This window comes from Anopheles gambiae, chromosome 2 (assembly GCF_943734735.2).
Source record: "Anopheles gambiae chromosome 2, idAnoGambNW_F1_1, whole genome shotgun sequence".
Classification (NCBI taxonomy): Eukaryota; Metazoa; Arthropoda; class Insecta; order Diptera; family Culicidae; genus Anopheles; species Anopheles gambiae.
Genome location: NC_064601.1, coordinates 41,332,910 through 41,360,605, shown reverse-complemented (window position 1 = coordinate 41,360,605; position 27,696 = coordinate 41,332,910). Strand labels below are relative to the sequence as shown.

Below are 27,696 nucleotides of genomic sequence, written 5' to 3'. Positions count from 1 at the left end.
ATATGCGATAAATATTGTGGTAAGCATTTCCTTTGAACCATCAGCCCACAGTACATCTCACAACTACATATACTGTGGAAACGTTCAAACGTAACCGTCTTCTCTTCCGTTACGATACCCATTACAACAGAAACAAGCAGTTTTTTTGGTTTTAATTATCGATGTGCAAATGACTGATTTATTGTTCGTTCCATTTAAAAACATACACAAACCGGCATTGCTGCCTTGGATTTTTGCTTCCTTTCTTCGTTTCTCGCATTACTAGCTACCGTCGAGTTGATATACGCCTAAACATATCTACATCTACACACTACTGAAGAACCGTGCCCGGTAAGTGGGCACGGCCCTGGGAAGATTTGAAGAGTGATCAAAGGGAGGGAAAACGACCGCTTTCCCGAAACGCTGCTGATATGAAAGTGAATGAACCATTAGGGAACAATAGAGTATGTGTAACGCTCCTAAATTTCAACTCGATTAAGAAACAGTTCGTGTAGCGCCACAACGGTCGCATATCTGTTATTGCCATCACTCTAGGCTAGAGGCTGGTGGCAGGGCAGGGAAAGGCTACGGACGACTAAAAAAATACGTTCAGACGTTGGAAAACAGAGTCTTCGGTATATTTAGTAGTAATTTGCCTAACACATTAATCGCTAGAGAACGCTCTCTTCGATAAGACTTACCGGCTTATTTTGTAATGTAAATATAACTATATGTATATGTATATATATCTATGTATATATATATTCCGTAGGCATATGGCTCATTACTGGCTGCTAAAATTATTTACTACAATTTTGGTTCACTGTAGAGTACACGCATATCTCAACGAACGCGCCTTTGCACGATTGTGTTCCTTACGAGACTCTTTATACCTTCCTAACCAGCGCCCCCCTACCCTGGGTGAGTGTTTGTGTTCTATCTACATTTGGGGAGCTTCTTTCCCATTTCACGCTCCCTCGAAACGGTCGTTTTGTTTGGCTAATAATCCCCTACGCCACACACGGGGAAGACATGAGCACGTCCATTGTGACGAATGTAGTTAATGTCCAGCAATGAGTGAACCTGTTTTGGAAAGAACTCAAGTACAGAACATGCTTGCCACTAGCACTTCCGGCCACACCGGTTGGTGTTTGCGTCTGTACTGTACTTGAACCCCATTGTAGCAAGGGGGCCTCTCTAACAATCTGCTCATTGTGGACGGAGGCTGCTGGTATGGCTGGTGGAACAACGCGCGTCGCGGTTAGGTCGATAGTATATTGTCCATGAAGTTGGCAGCTCGCGTAGGGTCTCTCTCGTCTCTCTCCATCTCTTTTCCCCTCTCCCTCTCGATGCGTGCATGTGTACTGGGGCGGATCGGTGGCCTGGATGATACCGATGGCGCGCGCGCACTGCACCACCTTACGTGGCAAAGTATTTGATTATGTTTCAGTCAATCGCCTGAGATGAGCGTATTTCGTTGTGCACCGCGACGTGCACCTTACTGTTGGCCGGTCGGTTCGGGTAGATCTCATAATCGATATCGTCGTCCTCCTCCTCCTCGTCCATATCTTCGCCCTGTTTGATGAACACTGTTTTTAGTGAACCGGGAAACGGGATGATATCGGAACTATCAGAACCTTCTTCGTCGGTGGTCAGCACGTCATCGTTCGATTTGATGGCGACGTACGCAGCCGAAAAGCCCTTGAATCCAACCGTGTCGTCCGACCGGAACCGCACCATGAGCGCCTCGTGCATCGAGATGATTTCCGGTGGATTCTGGTAGTGGTGATGGTGATGTTGGCGCCGCCGAAAAAAGAGAGACAAAAACAAGGCAAGAGAGCACACGGCAAGGAAGCACACACACACCCGGGGGGAGGTAGTAGTAAATGCCGGAAATGAAAAACACAAAAGAAGAAAACACACGCACACACGCACACAAAACACAGAAAGAAAAAGAAAAAAAAGAAGCAAAATATAGCGATAGAGCGATACCATATGCAAGCGACAATCAAAAGGAAAGGCGCTGTACGGGATAACCACGTGCATCCCCTACGCAAAGCCGTTACACATACCGCATTGCCACAGTACTTTCCGTGCAGGGGGCCACTCTCGTCGTCCAGTCCGCCGTACACCTCGACGTAGTCGTACGAGCACATCTTTTCCTCCTCCAGCTCGAAGCTGAGAAACTTGAGCTGCACGTTCTGGCCCGAATCCGCCACGATCGTCCATTCGCAGTCGGCCCCATTTTCGTACATGCCCGAGCCGAACTTGATGTGCGAGTAGAAGTGGTTCTTTACCTCGGTTGCCTTCAGGCGGCCCCCGCAAGCGGTCGAGTGGCTGGCGAAGAAACCCTTGCGCTGGACGCTAGTGTCCGTATTGAACACCATGTACATCTGGTTGGAGGACGACGAGATGGGGTGGGGGATTTTGGCACCACAGAACCGGCCCAGCGTGTGACTGTCCGGCGAGTTGCCGTCATAGATGACGATATGGTCGTATGCGCATTCCTGTCGGTGTGCCAAAGGATTGGGACAGGATTATTCGTCAATGAAAACCAAAAGCTTCCCATCGTGACCGGCGACAATGGGAAGCACACACCCACACACACTCACCTGATGTGGCTCAATATCGAACACATTGAACACCAACCGTATCCGATGGCCGGGCGTCGTGGTAAAGTGCCAGATGCAATCCTTCTTCGGTGGATAGTAATCCGGATAGTTGGGGCTGAGGATTTGGCCGTGCGGTGTAAAGATTTCGTGCTTGCAGCCACTCTCCTTACAATCGTGACCATTGTCGTGCAGCGTGTACCCGTTCCGGCACGAGCACACGTACGAGCCGACCGTGTTTTTGCACTCCTGCTGGCATCCGCCATTGTTGACGGCACACTCATCGATGTCGGTAAAGTAAACGGCGGCAAAGCCCGTCTTCTGGATTGTCTTATCGGACTTGAACACCACCCGCAGGATGTTCCACTCGGACGTAATCGGTGCCGGCACGGTGTACCCACAGTACGAGCCGTGCTTGTGCAGCGTACCGTCCGGGCTTTTCGACAGCACCGCCACGTAGTCGTACTCGCACTCGGACGCCTGGTAGAAGGTGTTGCCCTCCAAGTCGAAGTGGGTAAAGTTGAGCGTGATTTTGTGCTGCGGCAACGCCACTATCTCCCACACGCACTCCTTCATGATCGGGTACTCCTTCGGGAAGGACGGCGATAGGATTGTGCCATTCGGCGTGTCCAGCTGACCTCCGCAAGCATCTGCAAATACACAAACACACGTTCACACACATCAGGGTCAAAGTAAGGGAAACTGTTTTCGGACCGAACTTTAATCGGATCAGCGGACCCCTCCCACCACAACCCATGTGACTAATCCCGCCTGCAACCGGGAGCAAACAATGGATGCAAACTCCGTCTTCCCAATTGCCATCCATTCTGTTGTCATGTTTTCTCAGCTTCTTAAAAAGAATACACACACACACACACACACCAAACAAATCGTCTCCCTTTTGGCGCGTGAAACTGCTCCAAAGTGGCACACACTTACTTTCGCACGATTTCTTATCGCTGTGCAGCTCGTACCCGATGTAGCAGGCACACTCGTACCCCCCGAGCGTGTTGATGCACTCGTGCTCGCAGCCATGGTCCATGTGCTCGCACTCGTCCACCTCCTTCATGAAGGTGGCCGAAAAGCCCGCCTTCTGCACCGATCCGTCCGAGACGAACTTCACGAACAGCTTGTTGGACGTTGACCTATGAGTTTGGGGATTTGGAAGAGAAAAGAAAAACGTCAGCACTTAACGGCAAGGATACGTGGAAAACGGCAGCTAATCTTACTTCATGTCGGGCGGTATTTTGTACCCACAGAACACGCCGATAAGCCGCGAATCGGCTGACCCGCCGTCCCGCACCTCGACGTAGTCGTACACGCAGTTGTCGTGGTTTTCCACCTCGAACGATTGGAACTTGAGCGCGACCTGGTAGTCTTTCGGCACGGTTATCCGCCAGATGCACTCCTTGTTCGGCAGGTAGTCGACGGGGTAGTTGGGCGATTCGAGCCGCCCGCCCGATTCGAGGTTCATATCGCCGCCACAGATTGCTGGTGAAAGACGGGCAGACGGTCAGCAACAGAAACAAAGAAAGGGGAGCGTTAAAGTGGGCCACACATAAAACTGGAGGAGATTTGGGGTCGATTAAGGATAGGTTTTCATTTCAATAGCTTGAAAATGGTTTTGAATTGCAATTTCAAAAGCAATTTGTACTACAATCAAAAACCCCTATGCACGGGAGTAGTTCTGTTGAAATATTGATCGATATAAATTAGTCATAACGGTCGAATTCGATTTAATCCCTCGAGCATTCTGGTCCTAGAATTGTAATCAATATTGAATCAACAGAGATAGGGTTGGTGGGCAAACTGACGCGTTAGCTTTATGCATACTGTTTGCGAAAATTTAGCAATTCTTTCTTGCATAACAATTTGTTTAGAAGTATTTAAAATTGTCGGAAAATTACATTATTTTCACGCCTGAGCTATTTTCATAAATCTTTTGCTATCAAATACAAATACGCTTACCATTTTTAATGTTCTTGATTTTGCCCAACACACTTAATCTTCGGTGGACAGTGCTGCGTTCTATCAACACCCTGTCCCGCCCCGCACTCACCTTCGTAGTTGGCCGCAAAGCCCCGCATCGATGCCTGCCGGAAGGTGGTCGTGTACGTGAGCAGCATACGGCTGCCGGTGGAGCGGATCAGCTCGTTCACCTTGCCGGAGCCGCAAAATTTCCCCAGTATCGGCGACTTGTGCCAGTAGCCATCCCGTATCTCGAGATAATCCGACCGGCAGCTGTTTGATTTGTAAATATCCTGCCGGGGGAAAGGGTGGTGTAAGGGTGAAAATGTAAAATGGGGAAATGAGAAATCATGTTTCACATCCTCTGATCGCCCGTCCGGTCCAGTGACCAGGAAACGCGCAGAGCAAAAGCGACAAGAAATCTCTCTCTTTTTGCGGTACTGGCACTGATCCGGTGAGTGAGAGAGAACGGCCCCGGTCCGTTCTAGTGTTGGAATTGGATGAGTTTGAAGAAAGCGAGTAAAAAAGGTTCGGTTTTTGCTTTTTTGAAGAGGTTGCGAATATGAGTGTGCCGCTGAAGTGTGTGTATGTGTGTGTGTATGATTTTATGAGTGTTTGTGTAGCCCTGGCCGTACCAGATCGGTTATGTTGAGCACTATCCTTTCGCCGTGCGTAGCCGTGATGCGCCACTCGCACCGTTCCGGTTCGGTTGGCGGTGTGGTGGAGTAGTACGTCGGGGAGGTAAAGCTGGCCGAGTTTTCCTGAAACGTGCGTCCACATTCTGGGATGGAATGGGTGGAAAGAAGAAGCAGAAGAAGAAGACGAAGGATCAGGTAAAGCATTGAGTTGGATCGATGGGTTGGCAGTCTATCAAGCGTAAGCGGGCCGGTGTTCGTGCAGCCATGAATGAAAAATCACACCGGCATGAGCGGTGAGCGACTTCGGTAGTTATTAGTCAGAAAACCGGGTGCACTTGTACCGGATAGGGTTAAGTTGAGCATGAAAAATTGGTTACGGGATCTGTGTAAATTGCAGAATACCGTATCGTGAGAACGGTAACAGAAGAACGCTTTGATGTTCTTTGGATCGATTGCTTTCAGGAACGACGGGTAAAATTTTTCGCAGAAAATGAACTGCTTGGGTGTGTTTAATAAGTATAGTTTCATTAGTTTTTCCACTTAAAGTTTCCTAACCAAACTAACATTCTTCGATCCACACGTAAAGGGAATTACCTGGAAAAGCAAGAGATACAGTAGCCGCAAGGACCTTTTGATCAAAATGGATTGAATTATCGAGGAACGATTCTTTTGGCCCCACTGACTACATTTGGAAATTTGAAATAAATCTTGGTATAAGTTATCAAATCATCATTCTTTTAAACGAAAAAAAAAATAATACTTTTATTAAACACGTCCAGGGAATTGCATCACCTGAGCAGAGCATAACGTATAAGGATGGAATCTCAAATTGAATGAAGCCTTTCAGCAACTATTTCAGTAAACTATCTTCAACAATAAGTAATGGAAACAGTCTGTGTACATAAAGACAGCAAATAGTCCCAATAAAGAATCAATATATAATATCAATATCAATATTAAAGAATCAATAATATTTTCTTCTTCGGTCTTATGTCGAAAAATACTTCCAAAACTATTTGGTATACTTACTAGCACACTTGTAGAGCAGGTTAGCTTGTGCGATGTCCCCCTCGCTCAGTCGCAACCGCTGCCCAATTTCAGGCCGCTTGCGACCGGGCATCTCAATCGGGAAGATCGTATCGAGATAGGTACCCTTCGAGAACGTGTTGCGTGCGTAATGCATGATCGAGTCGTAGTCGTACGGCAGTCCGAGCGAGTTTACCTCGTCCTCCGTCAGCTTGTTGAAGTTGTACTCCTGCCCGACCACGATATTGTTCTTCTCGATCACGACGTGGTTCTCCCGGTCCGGGCGGGTATGCTCATGCCAGAAGCCTACCACATGCCCGAGCTCGTGCACCACAATGCCGAACTTGTCGCAATTCTTACCGATCGAGATGGCCTGTGGCCCATTGCCCCGCTTGCCGACAAACGAACAGCAGCTGTTAGGGAGAGGGAAGTAATGAGAAGCAAGTGAGTAGAGCACGGCCTGCCTGGACTGACACAATCGCCTCCGCTTCTCTTACCCGCAGGCACGCTCCGTGAAGACGATATAGTTCGGATGGTCAATGGGATTGCGCTCGACGAATTTGATGCAGGTATAGTTTTCCCAGTGGCGCATCGCCTGCCGGAACAGGGCCTTGTGCATGCCGCTAAAGTTGCCGTCGATCTCGTACGGTATTACACCAAAGTCCCAGATGCGTTCCTTCTTGGCGGTCGCCGCCCGTATCGTGCGATGATGCTGCTGGTGCTCGTGCTCGTCGCGCGCGGATGCGTAGTAAATGTGGCCGCTAGCAGGGAAGGATAGGTGATCAATGAAACCAAAAATACTGTTTTTTCTATACGAAAATGCAAAATACACCGAGGAGTACATCTTGTTTGTCTTTTGTTTTACTCAGCTACTTAACATAGAATTATTTTTTTAGAGATTAGAAATAAACAGTGTTTCAGAGTGGAAAATAAGCTCAAGTTTATTCCGTTTCTTAAACTAAACGATCCGGGGACTAATATTTAAGCTATTCTGATGGGCTGGTCTCATGGTACAGCCGTCAACTCGCACGACTTAACAACATGCCCGTCATGGGTTGAAGCGCCGAATGGAGCGTGCCCCCATACTAGTACTGACTATCCTGCTATTGGTAAATCAATAAGTAACTGAAAGCCAAGCTCACAAAAGGCACAGGAAGGTCTTGACCGACAATGGTTGTTGTGTCAAGTGTTCTTCATAAGTGACCTTTTAGACTTTTAGGGCGTCCAAAAACATGAATGTCGAATATGAAAGTTACTCCACATTATCTCCAGCCTTCACACTGATACAGACTCAAAACTTATTCCGCCTCGGAACAAATTCTGAATCTATTCCGGTTCTGGAGTCTTTCATGAATCTATACAGATCTTGAAATTTACCCCGGAAATCAAAAATGCTCAACACGCCTTTGAATTTTGGAACAGATTCTGAACCTCCGAATCCTAAGATAAACCCTGAACTTAGCAATAGTCCTTAAACTCATACTAATTTCATCTAAACCCTGCAACAGACATCACATTTACTCTAGTTCCAGTACAGTTCCATTCTACAATTCATCTTTTTTTGGATTCAAAACAAGTTCTGATATAATTCTAGATCCTGGAATACATCCACAGCCTATTTCACATCTGGAACTGTTGCTGGACTTATCATAGCTCTAACTGATCCTATCCCGGACCGAAAACTCCTAGCTTTACCTTGCGTCTGCATTAGTAAAGAAAAGAAGCAAAGCGAACTAAGAATGAAACAATGATGCCTGGAAATCATTCCACTTTGTAAGACAAAATGCGTTATAACATCGCCATGACGCTTTGTTTATGGCAGTATTTGTTTTATTGCAAAGAATGCAATGAAAGCACCTTGTATCAGTACGGAATGATGGACGAATTGTGTTGTACAGCATTCCGCTTCCATCCCCCTAAGGTGTTTTATTATCACCTCAATAAAGAGCTGCAAAATTGTTGCAAAGCGAAAGGAAAACACACACACGCACCATTATCTTTATTGCTTTCAATTCAGTTGCAATGCTGCTGCTCGGGGCTTAGTAGTCGCCCATCTTCGGGGAACGGAGAATGTGAAGCTTCCCAAGACGGCAGCAATTAAAGCATTACAATATAAAGCTGGAACGTTTCTCTAGAGTATGCAAATCCAATTCCCGGGTTGCATTCCCCCACACGAAATCAACCCACATTCAATAATATAACATTTCAACGTTCATTCTCCCGTTATCCTTGCTCGTAGATATGCAAGGGGTTTACCGTACGATGAAAACGTCCTGGCAGCAAACAAAGATCTAACATTTATGTGTAGCACCGGCTGCTTCACTCATCTATGCTCCAGTGCCCAAGCGCAAACGCGTCGATGACACACGGCTGTGCTGCTTCGGGATGCGTCGTACTTCAGGCAATTCGTTACGGAATCATGATAACGCTCTCCATTTCAGCGCCACGGTATGAATGCAGGGTCTAAAAGGATGGGTTTCGCAGCATTAAGAATGCTATGCTGAACCGTAACTCCCCATCCTGAACTCTTCCTCCCGTTTTGAACAAATAGTACCCAAACCGAGCATGTCAAACGGGCCTCCACCTTTGCCGGTAGCAGTAGCGCACCATCGTTTACAAAGTTTTGCCCACCCGCCACAACCTGTTACCTGGCGAGAGTGCAATCGCCGTCCGACGAAGAGGCCACTTGCCGCAAACACTTTAGCGGATGGCCCGGACCGTGACTATCTTTCTCTTTCTCGCTTGTCCGTGTCAGTGTCAGTGAGCGAAAGACAAAACGTGTACGTACCTGTCCGCTTCGTCGTCGTCGATGTCGTCTTCAACAGGTAAGTGCTGCGGTTCGGGTGGATCTTGAGCTTTCCCCGCCAGGGCCGGTGCTTTATGGTCCGGTCGGAAATGCAAATTCATACCATTGTCGGCACCTACGTTCGGCTCGGCATGGGTGAAGTGCGTTCCGTGTGCTTGTTCGTGCAGGTGATGATGCTCAGAACGATGGCGATGCTGTTGGTGCTGTGGTTGAGCGCGAGGATGGTAGGACTTGTCGTACCCGTGCGCCTCACCGTGCTGTTTCATCCCGTCCACCGAACTGGCCCTATCGATGTCAACGTTTGCACGCTGTTCGCTTCTATTGCCGTCATCGTTGCCGTTCGCTGTCGGCGGCGGCTTTCGGTCGTCGTTAGCGATGACATCCTGATGCTGATGGTTGCGCCGCGGGCTATCACCTCTGGTCCGGCGTCGCTTCTTTCTCGGTGTACGGTTTTGTGAGCTACGTTCTGCCAGAGGCTCCTCGTCCGGATGGTGATGCGGGTTATGGTGGCTCGATCGGAGGTTGCGATCCCGCACCGAGTACGTTACCGTGCCGAGCTCCACGCGCAAACGTTCCAACCGTGAATGGTACGAGTTTTTGTTGACCACCGTACCGTCGTTGTTCAGTGGGGTCTTGCCGGATGTGGTTTTTGACGTTGGATCATCACCGGTATGGTCCGCATCGTGCAGCCGGGGATGTTGCTGCTGTCGACGTCGACGACGGTGACGTCTGCGGATACGCGTACCGGCCTGTCCAACTGCATCCTGCTCTCCGTTGCCGCCGCTGCTCGCAAGCTTCCCCACCGCAAGTATGCTCGACATTGGTTTAGTTTCGTTGCTTCCGGCTGCTACCTGTGCCGGATGGCTATCCGTGCTGACGGAATGCGACCCAGCGGCAGCAGTCACCGCAGTTGGCGGCTTGGTCGGTAAGGCGTAGGTGGCCACTTTCCGGCTGCTGACGTGATTGTTGCTGATAATATTGTCACTGATCGAGTCGATAACGATGTCCTTCGTGTCGGACTGGATCCGATCGTGGTCAATGTTCCGCACGGCACCGGTCGCATTCTTTTTGTTTGCGGTGGTCGCTTTTTTCTCACCTGTACGTTCCCCGTCACCACCAACGCCACCGGCAAAGGTTGTTTCGGGCTCGCGGGGAACTATTATGTTGTCCCGATTGTCGATGATGGTGGCCTTTACCGGCGGTTCGCCGGAACTGTCCGTGATGGAATTTTCGCTTTCGTACGATGTGCCGGAATGCGCATACGCCCCACCGGTGGCCGACGTCATGCCGGACAGCGGCGTGGAGGCGCGCTGTTTCGTCTTCTTCCGTATCATATCCGTCATGCCTTCCTCCTCGACCTGCAGCCCCTCGAGGTAGACTTCCTGCTTCAGCTTCACGATGTCCTGCTCGAGGCTCTTGTTCATACGCTGTCGCTGCCACTCGGTTTCGTAATTTACGTTCGGCATAGCGATGTCGCCCATAAATCCACCTGCAAAAACAACATACGCCACACGCACAGGCAGGCGAGAGAGAAGGGAAGAGAAAGTGAGCGGGCTGTGGTGACTGATTGTGGTAGCAGGGGAAACTGGACATGACCATTTCTGGGTGTATTTATGTGTGATTAGAAGCAACCGACCCGACCCGGCCCCCCGGCACCCAGTTTTGTAGCATTATTCAATGGTCATTCTCGGGGAAACACCTGTGCGCTTAACAGATAGCCCATAACAATGTAGAATACACCACGTCCATGATCACATGCAGAAGCCATTTATCACCTTTACATATGGGTTTACACAAGCAGGTCCTACAGAACATCGGTTTGCTTATGATGTAAAGTGGTGTGGGTTTTTTTTATTCGCATTACCTATAAAAGGTTCTTGGCAAGCAACCACAACACTTTCTGTTGTTACAATAGGTAACAGACAATTTATTTTGAGTAGCCATCACTAAACTCGCGTATTGTAGGTTTAACACTATAAAACAGGACACCAGGAAGGAAAGCTTTGCAAATGAGACGATGACGACCTGTTGTATTCATAATCCGGTTTATTTGAACTTAATATAAGTTCAAGGCTTAATATAAGATAGGCTGACGAATATTACGATTGCCTGTAAAGATGGCAACGTATTTATTGTCAAATTTCGGCAGTTTATTTATTCGGAATCGTTGGTGCAGGACAGCACTGGCGACTGTAATCGTCTAACAAAATAATCAAATAATATTACAAAGCAAGTATGCTAATAAGTACAAGTACAAGTATGACAAGCGTGATTTGATTGTTCTGCGTATAGAGACACGGTTCCCGAGAGATGAGAATTGAACCACGTACGTCCATGTACGAACGTTATGTTATAGCTGTACAAAAATGCATCCTGCAAGCGATACATGAGAGATTTGAACTATTGTTTAAAGCGTAATTGAAACCAACGAATGCATGTTTAACTTTAAGTGTTTAAACAGACATTTTAAGCTACAGTGAAAGATATTCGCTTTCGAATTTGCTGACCAACAATGATATAAAATTGTCCTTGTGCGCCTAGGTCAACTAGTTTACGAGACGGCTTCCTTCAAGTTCCATCCTATTAATAGCATCATACATTTGCTTTATGCGCTTGTTTTTTTTCTCGATAATACTCACATTTAGAGTATGCTTTAAAATAACAGGACATTTGGGCGAAAGCTTGAGTTTTTACTGTATAATAACATTGTCATTTATAACCATTAACTTTTGAGTAGCGGTTCATATTTTAGTTGAGGATTTCCTAGGTTCATATAAAATAAAATTCAGTGTATTACACCTCTTACATTGCGATATAAATATCATAACACAAACTATACTTTTTTCATAATAATTATTATAATTATTATGAAATAAATCTCAAATGTTTAAAACCTTCTAGTTATGATTAGTGAAAATGCAAGCCCTGTTTAAACATTAAGAAGTCTTAGCTAGGCAAGTTGTTGTAGCGCCAGATAAGGAAGTAAGCTAGGCAAATTAAAGACCCAATTTGTTTCGCAAGTAGTTTGGAGATCCCTGAGCTAGCTGATTCAGCTCATATTTCCATCAAGGGTTTTGCGGGTCAGTTTCCAACGTGAACAGCAGTGGTCACAGCATTCACTCATTTGTTTGCGACATATTTACAACAGCATAGTTGTCTCAAATATTTCATAACCAAATACTTTTAAACACAAGCACACGCGATATTAGGTATTCAGCAAACGTTTTTTTTCGTAAAAAAATCCTGTTCTGGTAGATAAATACTGTATAAGGTCGGAGGCCGTAACCTCAACTAAGCCGGATGCATTTGTTTCTTCGGATTGAACATGTTTCTAGTTCGCTAACAGTTTTTGTCAGCGTTTTTGTCAAAAAATTATTGGATCAGTGCCCAGGACATAATGTACACGGTATCTTTGCCGCATCTCATCATAACGTTAAAAACTGTGTCTCTCACACACACACAACGTCTGTAGTACAACCGATTTGAACAGACTTTGTTGGGTAACAAGGTTCATCTTATCTAAGTGCTTTTTCACCACTTGGCCGCTTGCTACAGCTTCCCAATTAATTGCCTCATCATGCAAACCAGTTTTGATTTTTGGATGGTAAATGAGATGAGGGATGGTAAAATTAAGGCTCTAAATTTGATGCTCTGTACTTTTCTGAGAGATGGTCAGAAACAGGCTCTAAATTTGATGCCCTGAACTTTTCTATGGATTAACAGCAAACAGATCCCAGCATTTTTTCTGGGCTGAATATGCGTGTTTGAATAGTTTTTCAATACGTTTTATTGCATAGTGGTCTATTTTTGTAATACTCTGGTGGTAAACTAGCTTATACTGTAATGACATTTGGAAGTAAAGAAGTAGAATTGATACAAATAAAGGTCCTGGAGAGACATTAAAGACAGGGATTAAAAATCGCCCATAAATGACTTCTCATAAATGCATGAAAAAGGTAATTTACGAATAATTCAACAATGCAGCATTTAAACTGAAAATAAAGCAACATATTTGAGAACATTTTTACCAGAATATATGCACAATTGGTTAAAATCACTAAAAAACCATTTCATGAAATTTTTTTCAATCGTGCGGTCCCTTGAGGATCTAGTTTGACTACCTCGGATCTTAAGCTCTGCAACATGCATTGTTTATAGTTTACGAAGTTTTAGTACAGTAATGAGTTGTTGTAATTATTAAGCAAAAAACTGGTGACAGAACAAGAATGAAAGCAATAAAAACATTGCTTTTTTGGTGGTTTATGAATCCTGACACCAAAGCGGGAAAAACGGACACTCTGTCCTAGAGAAAGATGGACACCGATCTTTTTTATTTATTTTGCTTCTCCTATCAATTGGTTTCATCCCTTAAATAAGGGTATTCTGAAGATGTAAACAATCTAGCAACTAGAGAAAGTATTGAAATAAGCGAGAAATGAAACACCGACCAAAATAGCAGTCATGAGTTATGCTATTATTCGTTTGACGCTGGTGAGGCACTTCACGAAACCCAACATCTTGCCACGGCTTGGTCAACTTGAATCAACAAAAAAGTTCCATCTTAAATGGAAAAACGGCTTCACCTATTAACAAGTCCCTAAAACATGCTTTAGTCGCGGACTTTCCGCGGAGTAATTCCCTAAAGGGAAGTTCAAGACTGTTGTTCTGTAAGCTCGAACAACGTCAACTATTAGAGCCCAATATTTAAATAATGCGTAAGATTCAGCATTCTTCGAGGTGTTAGAAGTGGCGCTTACAATTATTACATTAACGGCTGAATGAAACGCCCTTGCATATGGCCAAGAATTGGTTTATGTACGGAATTGGTTTATTGGTTATGTACTAGGACGTGGAAATCAATGGGATATGTTAAAATACTATAAAACTCTTCAATTTCCAACGTTTTCCACAGGTGTCCATCTTATCCTGCATGGTGTCCATCTTTCCCATTTCTGAAATCAATCATGTTTTTAATTCATGAAAAAAATACAAAAATCGATAGAAACTTAAAAGTTTTAACACGCTTTCTGATAAAACATGAGTGTAAGATAATGTATGCACATTTTCATGGTCGTTGCATTAATACATCCCTAGATTTTTAACATTTTCCTTAAGGTGTCCGTCTTTACTTATCTTCCCCTACGTCTTTGAAGGTTGTTTTATTTGCAAAAGACATTTTTTAAGCAGATACACAGGGCGTTTTCATTTATAGTTCTCGCCATTATTTAATTTTTCGTTTACGGTTCTGATGCACAGTTTGTGCCTCGAAGAAAACCTAAACATTAAATATATTAATTTCGAACGGTCAAGGTTTCAAACGAAATGTACTAACAATGAAAAGAACAAGAGCGCTACAAGATTTTAAGTGAGTCTGGTTCTAGATTGGAAATACGCCTTGTCTTAATATGGTTCTGCAAGCATACATAAGACACTAGTTACAATTAATGAGCTATTGTTGCCTGTTGTTGTTAACTAATTCGCATTTTCCCATCTCGTCAGCATGTAGCGATAATGGACCAGATTCATAATCATGTTTGATTGGTTAAAAAAAAGATCGTTACACACATTTGAGGCTAACCTTTGTGGCGAGCCTTCACCCAAGCTACCCAGGAAAGCTCAAGTTAGGAATAGAAGAGTAAATTCAATTGTGGAAAAGTGAAATTGATATTGATTGTAGGTTTGTCTACACATCAGTTCAGGGCCCTGCCAGTAACCTACACGCATTTGTAACAATCTACTGTGGCCACTTTGATGCCTAGACTCTTTCCCAATAGGGTAAGAAACAATAATGTACCAACCCCGCTCCCGCCCTGTAAGCGTGGAAACGGAAACCTTCGATACAATGAGATAATTTTGGGGTCTAATTCAATTTCCCAACGTATGTCAGGAATTGGTGGCTGCCCAACAAATGGTGTATCCGCCTACGGTTCCCAATTTCAATGCATACCGATTGACTTCAGCCGGAAACCGTTCCGTTCCGAAGCTGAAAGACGGAACCATATGCGCGCGCGCGCTTCCCATTGCCATGCGGTGGTCCGTTGCCATTCCGGAGCAGCAGGTTAGTTAGTGGTTGTCCCAGTGGGTTCCTACAACATAAATTATGAATAAATTTGAATCAACCGCATAATGTCGTGACCAACGATCCAGCTAGCCAGCTCTATTTCTGCCCGCTATTGAACAAACGAGAGGCGTACGTTTTCGTCTGTCCATGGTTCCTACACAAACCCGTTGCATTTGCCTCGACGTTAGAATGAAATCAACCGAAAGCAAGAACCAAACCATTGAACCATTGTGTTGCTCATGGTTTGGTGCTTCTCAGGTTAATGTGACCTAGATGCTGGATGCTCTAAAGTGCCATTGCCATGCACCAGCCACAGCACAGAAGGTTTGCTGCCCTTGCCCTACCCTCCCGAATGTGCTACCCAGAGTGCCATGGCAAAAGGTGCACTAATCTAGCAATTCAAGTGCAACAGGAGAAAGTTGACCGGGACGGCAAAAACAAAAGCGCATATGTGCTTTTAATTGCATTTCATTCATTCTGGGTTTTCCTCCCCTCACGTAGCATCATCCATGGCCCAAGAGTCTATTGGCAAGCATGTGCAAGTGCTGCCCTGCTCGGAGAGTACACCACACATGGGCGCACACCGGCGGGACGTACATGTGTTTTCCTGCATGTGGTTTGATGCATTTTTTTGTCGTTGTTATTTAGGGGTCTCAGCTGGGAAATGGAACCGTAATCCATGCTCTTGCTTGCTCCTTCCCCACGCTGCTAACCAATAAACCGCCCGCACAGGCACACATATGGTGCCAGGCGTAAAAAATGGCATAAGTGCAAAACTTGTACAGATGTAATTGAGTCCCTGCTGTAAGCGAGATACAATTTGGGGAAAACAAATCACTAGCAACTTGCACAGTGTGTACACCCGTCCTGTAGCAACATTCCTTGGTGTTCCGAAATGATGGATAGGACAGATTTAGCTCACAGTAACACAAACACAGCACATCAAACTAGGTCAATCGAGCAAAACCATTGCTCTGGTTACGTACCAGTGCCTGCGCCAATTCTCCTACCCGAAGGACGATGAATCGAAAAGTTTTGGAACGGTTGGTGAATTTTGATAGGCTCGAGCGAATGTAAAATGCGTCGGCAGAGTATTGCTGAAGTGGTGAAATGCGTCCAAATTAAACACCAAATAAACGGATAAAAAGCAGAATTAGATAACAACTTTTCCATTGTATCGTTGCAAAGTTTGGATTGTGTGTGTGCTTCTGACAAGCATTTGTAATTCGATTTAATTCAATCTAGCATTAGCTGGAATTTTCGCCACCAGTTTAAGAAGAACCTTGCATAAACTTGTGCTCTGATGGAACAATGAAATGAGTATAGAAAATTGAATGTAATAGAAAAGAGGCAAGAACAAGAAACTATAAAGTGGATCTTGAAAAATCAATCAGAGCATCAAATTGATTGAAATGTCAACGAATGCATAATAAGAAACGGACCCTTCGTCTTTTAATAATGAAATATGATAAAAAGTAAAGCAAATGAAGTATTAACGGATGTAATGATTAAATAAGCATGGATATGGACATACAAAGAAAATGATGCATATTGAAGAGGCTGCAAAAAAAGAGTACACAACAACGTTTAACGGCTTGGTGAAGCTTTGCGTTGAATCTAAAGAAACAAGTTACAAGCAATTTCAAACATCGAATCTTGAAAGAATATATACACTAACTGGCTGAACTGAGTATAGAAGTGATGGGAAAAAATGAAAATTTCGTCGAAAACGATTCCAACTAGCTCCGAAATTTTCTGAAATCGATTCCGGAATCGGCTCCGGAATTGGAATAGGCTCAGGAATTGGTTCCGGATTCTGCTCAGGAATTGGTTCCGGTATCGGCAACGTAATCGGAATCGATTTGAAATTAAAATCAAGTCAAGAATCGGAATCGATTCCAGCATCAGAGTCGGATAGTCGAAGTCGGGTAGGTACGATTCCGAGTTCCCACCACTAGTGTATAGCCACATATATTGAGGGCACATAGTTTGTAGACTTAGTTCCAATATTTTTTATCAAAAATATGTTTAAATCTTATTCTAGGCATGACTGTTGAATGTTTAATCTTGATTGCGAGAAAAAAATGCGCGATATGCATTGTAATATGCCTTTCTTTATAAACATCAGTTTTAATGTGGACCACTTCTGTTAACGCCACGGACCACAGATTGGAGACCACTCATCTAAATAGTTGTGGATCCGGGCTTAAAGGACTACGGGTGCAGTGAAAATGAACGTGAAATTTTGGGGTTTTCCTTACATAATTATGAGAATTTGGGTTTTCACGTTCAAAATTTCACGTTCATTTTCACGCAACCTTTAGATGGGAGAAATCAAAGGTATTTCCCAAAAATGGTCGATTTTTATCTACAATTGCTGGTAGTATCATCCCTTCGCAGTTAGGATGAAACATACAAAAATACATTGATTGTTTTAATATTGATATAAATATTTAACACATTTTTTACTCAAGTTCTGTAGTAATGTAGTGTCATTTTATGATATGTTTGTCCAATAATACATACATGACTGATTGCAAGAAGCAACATATAACAATCCAAATTATATTGATTCGTCTGTGATAGTTTGGTTCGAACTTTTACTCACATTCCGATAGCTTGTCTTTTGTGACGCAATGTACTGCCACAAAAAAGCCCCACAACAGAGAAGTTGTGATACTATTAGGCGGTAAAAAACCCCATTTGTATCGATTATTTTATTTATACAAAGCACAGTAATAGATAACATATTCCATTTACTGGACTAATTGTCATTATATTCTAATAGCACGTGAAATAGTAGCATTTGGTAAAGAAATGTCTAGAGTTTGGAAAAGGTACATTCAGCACAAAATAAATTCTTCACAATGGATGAATCAATCTTTTGAAGATTTGTCGCCTCTAGTTAAACAGAAGATATTAATAATAACTAAAGGTTTAAATTGTATAATCTTTAAAAATTATTGTTAAAATAGAATATGGGACCAAACTTCATCTGGAACACCGAATTGGGGTTGTAAATGTAAAAACACATGTAACTAGTCTTTTTATAAAACACATTCGGCATTTTTTCTTTAAGCATAACGAGCATAATGACACATTACAACACGAAAAAGTATAGTACAGCAACCTCATGTTACATATGCTACAGAAGCTCAGAACTTGTTGCTCGCGGTGAACTAATTAAAATTCCGCACATGACATACAAATACTCGGAAGTGGCTAATTTCAAACGACGCCACACAACATAGAATTTCAGCAGAGCCAAACGAAAAAGTAAAAACGAGGTGTTCCCTCAAAAACAAAAAAAAGGAGGAACACACAAAAAAGTCACAACGACACAGTCCCACGGGAAAACACATACGCCAACATTGCGCCCGCTTTTGGCAGCAGTACGATCGGCGAGTACCGGCACGGAGGGCATGAAAGGGGGAGCAGAAACACTGTCCTTCGGGGAGGTGGAATGATGATAAATGAGAATTAATTAAATTATAACCGTAGCAGAGCTGCAAAGCGGTGGGGCACGCGATCCCATTTAAATTGTTCCGCCTGCCCAGGAGCGCACACATATTGCAAAGCGCGTTGCCGCCTTTTCATTCCACTCAATTCCCGCCGAACGAACGCCAGTAGCGTACGATACACACATGGAGTTGACGGAAAGTGGGGAGACGAAAAAAACTCTAGCTGCAAACTCGGTACACCGTACACACCACACGAATGCAGTGTTATGGGATGCAAGGGACAGCATCCTCGCTGGGCCGCACTGAATTGAATCATCAACGGACAGAACACGGTAGTACAACAAACAAACGGACCACAATTCCCCCTTGACACACAGACATGCGCTGCGCTGGGTGTTGCGTTTCGTCTCCCCCACAATGTTACACAAAAAATGCCTAATTGCATTGCACTCTTATTATGTTCGGATATGTTCGCAAACAGAACGGTTCAAATTAAATTCAACACAAAAGGGCAGTATCACATTGCGACGGAATGATATCGCTCATCAATTGCTGTGCTTTCACATATCGTTAATGATAGTACAATTTTCACTAAATGGAAGTACATTAACCACAATTACAAACCAGTTATGCCTGTTTATAATCAATCAATATTTCAATTAAGTATAACATATGAGCTCTATCCATTTCATTGCTGATGCTTATTTGATTGATTAATAATTATAATTAATAAAGGCGTTTAGCAGAACAAGTAGAAATTTAAATAGTTGTTTTAGAAATTTAATAGTTGTTTAATTTAAACTAACAAAAAATCGCATAATAGAATGCACTCATTAAGCATCGCGTAAAATAAACCATCCAACAGTGCATAGCCCGGTTCTTAAACAACCCCCGTTAAACATCGATAAATAATCGGTTCATAATGTTTCCACCGGATGCACAACAATCTGAGGCAGGGCTCGATAAAACACGTCCTGCGAGCATAATCGTTTTGGTCCATGAGACCATTGTATAGGAAAATTCTTGGATCATGAAAAATTCTTGGACTGAAGTATTTTCTTCACCCAGCCAATAATGTAGTTCAATGCATCTTTTTTGGAGGAAACTGGAAGTTGGTACTTTTTAGGAAGTTTATGCTGAATTTATTGATTAGCTAAAATCCTTCGGGACTATACCGTTCCAGCAAGTTATGATTGTAATGGCTGTAACCGATGAAGATGTATTTTAAGAAAATGACAGAATTTATCTTTTGATCAAGTATTGTTTTTATGATTATGCAAGTTTATGATCCTTTTGAAAAGTTTGCTCACCCCTGATCTAAAGCGTTCCCACAGTTTATGAAAGCAAACGACGATAACAGATTCCCATAGAATTCGTAGTACATTGAAGTACATTGTACGTCCTTCCTCCATTGAGTGTGGCTAATTTAGTTCGACCGAACGGGCAATAACATATGATACAAAAATGGTACGTAGTACAAGGTAATGACAAAAAGATCGTATGTACTTATTTGCAGTTTTTATCCTCCTTTTACGATGATAAAGCACTAAACGAATTTAATTATGTCTACAGTTGAAAAATAGTAATAAATTGAAGAATGTCTACAACATCTTTCATTACTTGCGAGATGTTTTTCAACAGTCGTCAAATGTTATACTTGCATCACAATAATTTATAAGTTCTTCCACATGATTTTCAACACATCTCTGGCTGGATTGAGTTTGACAGTTCTTCGTGATGTGTTGAAAATCATGTGTAAGAATTTAAATTTTATTGTGATGCAAATACACTATTTGACGGCTGTTGAAAAACATCTGGGAGGCGGAGAAAAATGATGTACACATTCGAAAATGACTTGAAAATCCCTGTATATCCTGCTTAGGTTATCAACAACTTTTAACTATTACAAGTGCTTACAAAATAGGAATTTAGGAATAGTGGCAATTTTTGTAATTTATATATAAGTGTCTAATTATTACATGTGTAAGACGAGACTTATGAATAATAGAATGCTAAACTGAAATATCTGCCTTCAAGGAGATAGTTGTGTGTACCCGATGTGCTCCAAAAGTTTAATAAAAAAATACCATTTTTTATGAACTCCTTAATTAACCACTGCTTTTGCTAAACAAATAATATTTAAAACACTATTTTAAACAAAAAATCCGCATGAATCATGTCACTTTTTTCTCTTTTGGCGCCTGCAGCACAGATTCTAAACGCTCCAAGCGATGATTTTTCTCCTCCCATATGCAGGAATGACCATCCAGGACTGTAGCAGATCTAGGCCTGCCTGTGGTGGATGTGGGTTTAATTTTCTGTGATGGATCTCGTCACCCATAGCAGGATATGCTTCTTGGACCACTCAAGTGTCCCTTCTGGACTACTAAAATGACCAATCCACGTGTTGTTATTTTTTGCAATTAATTGAAGGGATGCTACGTTCTAACCACTCAAGTGTCCCTTCTGGACTACTAAAATGACCAATCCACGTGTTGTTATTTTTTGCAATTAATTGAAGGGATGCTACGTTCTAAAATACAATATCAACAAGGAATCAAACATTCAGGCTAATTCTATTCTGAACGCGATTCGATTCGAGTCGAGAAGACGAATTCCAAAGTGATTTTTCCATACAAATGAACACACAAAATTCATCAACTCGATGTCGAGACGACTCGATTATAAGAATAGAATACGCCTGATTGTTTGATTTATTAAACACTTCCTTAATAAAGCTTAGATCATTTAGTTATTGTAGTCACACTGATGACGTTGTCCGATAGATTCCGTTTATTCTTCATCATGTCAGATTGTCCAGTAAAGGGAACATCCTTTATCTTTAATTAACATCAACAAACTCTCATTTGAGCACATTTGGGACATTTCTGGAGCCAAAAACAAAACTGATATTTATACAAACATTCAACGTTAAACAACAGTGTTATAACGAATTGATGGGATGGGATTGGTAGGTTTGATTGTTTGTGCAAGCATAAAACAAGTTAGAAGGTGAAAAATCATGATGAATGTCGATTTACCTCCTCTTCTAAAGGTCTTAAGTCCTTAATGAAAAAAGAGACTTATTCATCCATCCTCCATCCTTTTTGAGTGCTGTCGATAACATCAGCCCCGTAAATCAATATTTTATTTCACCACTTTACCACGTATTGAGTGGTAGGTGAATAGTTGGTCTTGGTCTTGCGATGGATGCTCAAATGCTATCAATTTGCTCTGTCGTTTCAGTGTATGTTTCTGTACGAGGGTAAGTATTGATTGTTTATTGCTAAGCACATCAAGTGTATCTACAATCTTGAAGCAGATTCATAAGCCCATACTTCTTCTCGACATTCAACGAGTTCAACACGATTAGCATTTGCTAATTTTTTGTTCTAGCATTTGGTTTCTCTCCTATAGTTTGTTCAACCCAAGTAAATTGATAATTCATAATTTTAATTGGTCCTTTTAAGACATGTTGCTAATGTTAGTTGTAATGGCTAGCTTTACAAATTAAATGAGCGGATGGATATACAAATCACAAAGACTTTTGTTGCAGTTTTCCCAGCAGCTAAAAGGCCATAGCTTATGGTTGAATGTTTGAAGGAACCGCGACCACCGCCACCGGGCGCCATACTTACTCGATTTGCACGGGTCCATATCGATGTCGCCGGAGATGCTCTTGGGAAAGCGCGCATCGAGCAGCTCATCAATCGTGTACCGGTGCTGCTGATGCCGCCGCGTTATCAGCGTTTCGTTCAGCTCCAGCCCTTCGGTAAGCTGATTAATGGCAACGATCACCATGACGATCGCCGGCACCCATCCGGACGGTCGCGGTGCTCCAACGGTCGCCCGGGACGGTTTACGGTTTCCCATCGTCGCCGGTGGTGCCTGCCGATGGTGGCAACCTTCGCGCGGGTTGCCACGGCACTCCGAAGGACGAAGCCCCATCATCGTCACTCGTTCAAATTCGAATCCTTCACGCACACACACACACACACTCTGCCCAGAAGGACACAGTGGAGCAGACTTTCCCCTGTTTTTCTTCCCGGCACTTTTTCACTTTTTTCACACCCTTTTCCCCAAGCTGCACGGAATTATCGATATGTGGGACGAGGAGGTGGGAAAATCATTCACCACGAGTCACGAAAGAGAGCGAGAGAGGGCGATGGGGGGGGGTTACATTATCCACCAGTTTGTTGGCAGAAGTGCCGGAAAGTGCCTCGCCAAGAGATTGCGTACGTGCACAATCTCGTTTTCCGGCGTGAACCCCAAAAACTCTCGCACCCTCCGATACTCTGTCCCCAAATGCGAGGGAGCACACACACACGCACGCACTCTTATTGCTACTCCTTTTTTTGTCGATTTCCTTTTTGTTTAGGCTGCACTTCACTTCACCCGCTGGCACTTGGATCGCTTATCACCTGCTCCACCGGGGCCTGCCCATTCACACAACACGCACGACGGGGACGGTGATGACGGCGGTGGCGGCCAGCATCGGCATCGACATTATATTGATTATTTGTTTTCCTCTCTTATCCTTGGTACCGCGGATCATTCGCACTTGGACCACCGTTATGGTTAAACCGTGCCGCAACCACTGCACTGGAACTGGAGGAAGGAAGGAAAAGCAAAGCACTTGTTGGGTGAAATGGCCACGTTTGGAAGGTACGCAAAGCACGTACGCATAAGTTTAATGAAACATCTCATTTTGGTCGTGGGCTGGGGAAAATAATATTTGCGTTTGTAATATGTAATCCCTTCCCTAAAATAAAGCGCCCTGCCCGGAAAACTGCAAACTATTTGCGTACTTCGACGACGGAGGATTGCAAACAGCTTCTAGAAAAGACCAAAGCAAGCAACGTCATGATCGAGAGAAGTCTTCGCCAAACGTCTAGGTGGTGGGTTGATAACAGATGAATTCATTTACACGAAATAAACGGCTGCCTAGCACGGGATCCTCGGCTCGGTACACGCGCAGCAAGCAGACGTCGTCGTTGCGCTGGTGGTCGTGGGCTCCGCTTTGGCGTACAAATAATTTCGTGATAAAAATAGCTACAAAATTAGAACCAAACTTTTGGACCATTTTGGCAAACGGAAGCCGGGGCTGGAAACCCGACAGATGGCCATTGAGTCGGCCAAGTATTTCATTACAGAAACCAAGACGTCGGTTGTTCCTGAGGTTTGGGATTGGGACGTGCACACATGTGTGACACAGAACCTTTCGTATATCGACGACCCGAAAATCGTAATTTGCAGACCCATCAGTCGTTTTCATCAAGTTTCATCTAGCACAAAAACCACACACACACGAGCATTTCTTGGGACACTGGGACCGACGAACATGGAACCTCATCTGGTGTGGAGCAAACAGGGAGAGGGAGTGCGGGGGGAAGGTTTGTCTCTTGAAACATACCCATCAATAAAAACAGCTCTTGCGTGGCCAAAGGACCGTCCAAAAAGGGGAAAGCAGTTATCCGCAGCGGCAGCAGTACACAGCAGCAGCAAATACACATTCCAGTCTTCTGCCCCAACGGACGCCCCAACCAAAAACCGCGACGTTTACAGGACTGGGTGGAGGAGGGGGGGGGGGGGGGCGGTCCTTTGTGGGACCCTTTTTGTCGCTAGCGTCTGGTTTGAATGGTGTTTTCTGTGCCAAAAAAAAGGCCCCCACACACTGCGGTATCTTCTAAGCGGGTTGAATGGTTTAAGGTTTGGCCGAGACCCTTCCTTCCATAGCAGCACAGACGCACAAAATCACGCAATCAAACTCCCGCTTCGAAAACCCTTTACCGGGCGAAGATTTTGGTTCTGGTGTTCCTCTGTCATCCTTCCAAGAGATCAGTGTGTCTGTTTCTCGGTTCGTGCAATGTACTGTGTGTGTGTGTGTATTTTCTTGGAACAAACAAGATGCTCCCGCCACGTTCTTGACGGTTACTGCTTGGCAAACAGTTTCCCTGGTCGAGCCGGGACATAACAGGTTCTCCGAAAAGGGCCAGTAAACTGTGTGTTGATGTGTGCGGTATCCTTCGCGGGCCTTCAAAACGACAGCGGATGGCCCGGACGGGAAGCGTGGCGACACACATGAGGGATTCTTCGAAAACAACGTCCCAACTCCGGTGCAGCCGGATTGTTGGAGCATCATTTTTGACACTTTCCACGCGAACCGTACCGACCAGAGCAGCCGTTGTCGCCGTTGATCGATGCGTGTCGGAAAATCTGTCAGCAATTTTCCACACGTGTTGAGTAACGCGATGGTAGCACACACATCCGCAGCAGTTCTCCTGTCCGCTGGCAGGGGACGTTTGCCGTGCTGGCTGAGATTCAAAATTTCCCCTGTCTGTTTTCACGCTTCCAACCCCCCTTTGCGGGAGGCAGCCAGCAGGCAACCCGGGACAGATAATGGGTATTGGGGTACGGTTCGAAATTGACTTTCGCACCATCAGTGTTCCACCGCAACTGTGCTCCACTCCGCCTGTCCATCAAATCCGTGGGCCATCCCGTATCAACAATAACAGCCCTGCCATCCTGAGCCCTGCCTGCCTGCCTGCCTGCTACTGCGGTCTCTGTAATGTATAAACAAAAACGCAATCGCTTTTCAGAGCCCCGCGTCCGAGGCGACCTTTGCTGTGTGGTGTGTGATTTGCGCCCCGACGGGAAAGGGCACAGCGCGCTTCACACACATTAGTGATGTGCTCTTTGGAGCGCACCCACAACACCGATCCGACTCCGGGTATTGTTAGTCCGTTTCAGACTCCGACAAAATCCGAACCAATAATACCGCCCGGAGTCGGAGTGTCGTCAGGAGTTGTTCGGTGTCGTCCGGAGTAGTCCGGAGTCGCCCGGAATCGTTCGGAGTCGTCTGGAGTCTTTCGCCGTCGTCCGGAATCATTTGGAATCGACCGGAATCATTTGGCGTTGACCGGAGTCGAAGTCTTTCGGAGTCGCCCAGAGATGATCGGAGTCGACCGGAATCGGCATCGGTCGGAGTCAACAGGAGCCGTCCGGTGTATTGTGCTTGTGACAGGCGAACAAACACAACAAAATTCTTTTTTTTTATGCTTTTTTCTGTCTTTCACGACTCCGGCCGACTCCGGATGACTTCGACTCCAACCGATTCCGGACGACTCCGGACAACTCCGGACGACTTCCGACAACTCCTGACGACTCCGGATGATTCCAGACGACTGCGACTCCCAACGACTTCGGGCGATTACGAACAACTCCGGATGTTTCCGAACGATTCCGGATAATGCTGGGCAGACCTACCTTCCGGAGTCAATTCCGGATTTTTGCCAACCTTACCCATCACTACCAAACACCATACACATGCACAGAGCAAAAATATGAAGCAGGCGACGGGATAACCACACGCTGCTTCGCACGAGCCCATCACCATCCACAAGTTACGGCAACAATAAAGCATGCTGTGACCAAAAATTCCCCTTCCTAGCAAACACATCCACACACGCGCGCGCACACACACAGACACAGTCACACATCGTTCGCAAACGGGGCACTTGATTTGATTGATGGATAGTGTTTGTGTGCGCGGAGGAGCAAAACGATGCAGGTGGACATTTGGTGTTGGGTTTGGGAAAACAAAGTGTGTGTGTGATTGTTTCGTGTTGCGTTAATCATTAGGGTAATTAAATTTTCTCTCCTGCGCTTGTGTGTGTGTGTGTGTGTGTGTGTGTGTGTGTGTGTGTGTGTGTGTGTGTGTGTGTGTGTGTGTGTGTGTGTGTGTGTGTGTGTGTGTGTGTGTGTGTGTGTGTGTGTGTGTGTGTGTGTGTGTGTGTGTGTATGTATGTGTGTGTGTGTGTGTGTGTGTGTGTGTGTGTGTGTGTGTGTGTGTGTGTGTGTGTGTGTGTGTGTGTGTGTGTGTGTGTGTGTGTGTGTGTGTGTGTGTGTGTGTGTGTGTGTGTGTGTGTGTGTGTGTGTGTGTGTGTGTGTGTGTGTGTGTGTGTGTGTGTGTGTGTGTGTGTGTGTGTGTGTGTGTGTGTGTGTGTGTGTGTGTGTGTGTGTGTGTGTGTGTGTGTGTGTGTGTGTGCGGGTAGATAAACCGTCAAAGGATATTCGCTTATCCGGAGCGTGTGGGAATGAACCAATCGTTGGCATACCGATACGGCGCGAAGAACGAGGGCCTCCATCTAGCGGCACTACTTTACCGGTTTCAGCAGTGGAAATTAATCAAAAGATTGATGGCGCACATCGTTCCTTCCTTCGCAAGTCGAACCCAATCAACAGGCGCACACAATATAACGTCAACAGCAGCTAACCTCAGCAGCAGTGCGGGGCAAGCAAGTGAAACCTTCGGAAAACGACAAACATTGCACGCCCCGTCGCCCAACACACACTCTTCCGCGCGCACCCGGACCGCGCGAATGACGACTTCCTTGCCGTGTCCGAGGCTGGTTGCACTTAGCCGCTCTTCTTTGCTTACGCGCGCCACACACAGCGACCGACCGACACACGCACACACAGAGTGAACACACGCGTCCCTTACGCACAACGGCCACTGATGATATGCGTACTGATAAGACGCGGGGTAGCGCATCAGCGCAGACCAGCATCAGACAGACAAGGAATCCGTCTGTGCGAGTGTGTCCGTCGGGACGAGACACACTGTTGTTTGGCGAAATCGCGGAGGCTGTTGCTAACAGTTTGTTTTCTCCCTCTCACTGCCACTTTCTCTCACTCTCTCTCTGCCTCTCTCTTTCCCTTGGCACTCTAACGATGATTCTGTTTCACCCCATTTCTTATGGGCACAATTAAAACTCGCGCTGTGTTAACACACACACACACAGTCCTTACAAAGCGAAAGAACGCGAAGGAAATGGGGAAAAACAGAACAAGTAATTAAACGAAAACGGTGCACGGGAAAACATGAAGCGCCTCGCGCTGTTTGCTTGCTTAGAAGAACAGGTGGTGGCGGCGGTGGTGGTATGAGGACACGAGTGCGTACACGCTCGACCGTCTGGTTTGGTGTGCGGCGAGGACAACGACGGCGAAAGATTCGAAATGCACACAAAAAAGAAAGGAACGAAACCGGGCAATCACGGCACCTCCGAAAACCGTTGCGCACACGAAGCCATCCGGACGAAAACTGACACTGAGACTGGGGCGAAGATGCGATGCTGGTTCTGGATGC

General features: G+C 45.0%; 1 protein-coding gene across 9 annotated transcripts; it reads right to left on the bottom strand.

Annotated features, from left to right (window-relative positions):
* Positions 1–595: 595 nt before the first annotated feature.
* Positions 596–27,696, bottom strand: LOC1274378 (protein tolkin). Of its 9 annotated transcripts, XM_061642995.1 has the most exons (13): positions 27,611–27,695; positions 22,187–23,156; positions 9,009–10,515; positions 6,718–6,981; positions 6,224–6,633; positions 5,192–5,337; positions 4,648–4,849; positions 3,818–4,079; positions 3,528–3,733; positions 2,592–3,238; positions 2,052–2,486; positions 1,617–1,755; positions 596–1,554 (listed from the first exon to the last, which is right to left on the bottom strand). In XM_061642995.1, the coding sequence occupies exons 2-13, from the start codon at positions 22,497–22,499 to the stop codon at positions 1,508–1,510; spliced, it is 4,578 nt and encodes a 1,525-aa protein (XP_061498979.1). In that variant the 5' UTR covers positions 22,500–23,156; positions 27,611–27,695; the 3' UTR covers positions 596–1,507. The 9 variants fall into 9 exon arrangements, with proteins under 9 accessions (XP_061498979.1, XP_061498978.1, XP_061498977.1 ...); XM_061642994.1 differs by having other exon boundaries at positions 596–1,755; XM_061642993.1 differs by having other exon boundaries at positions 596–1,755; positions 27,573–27,664.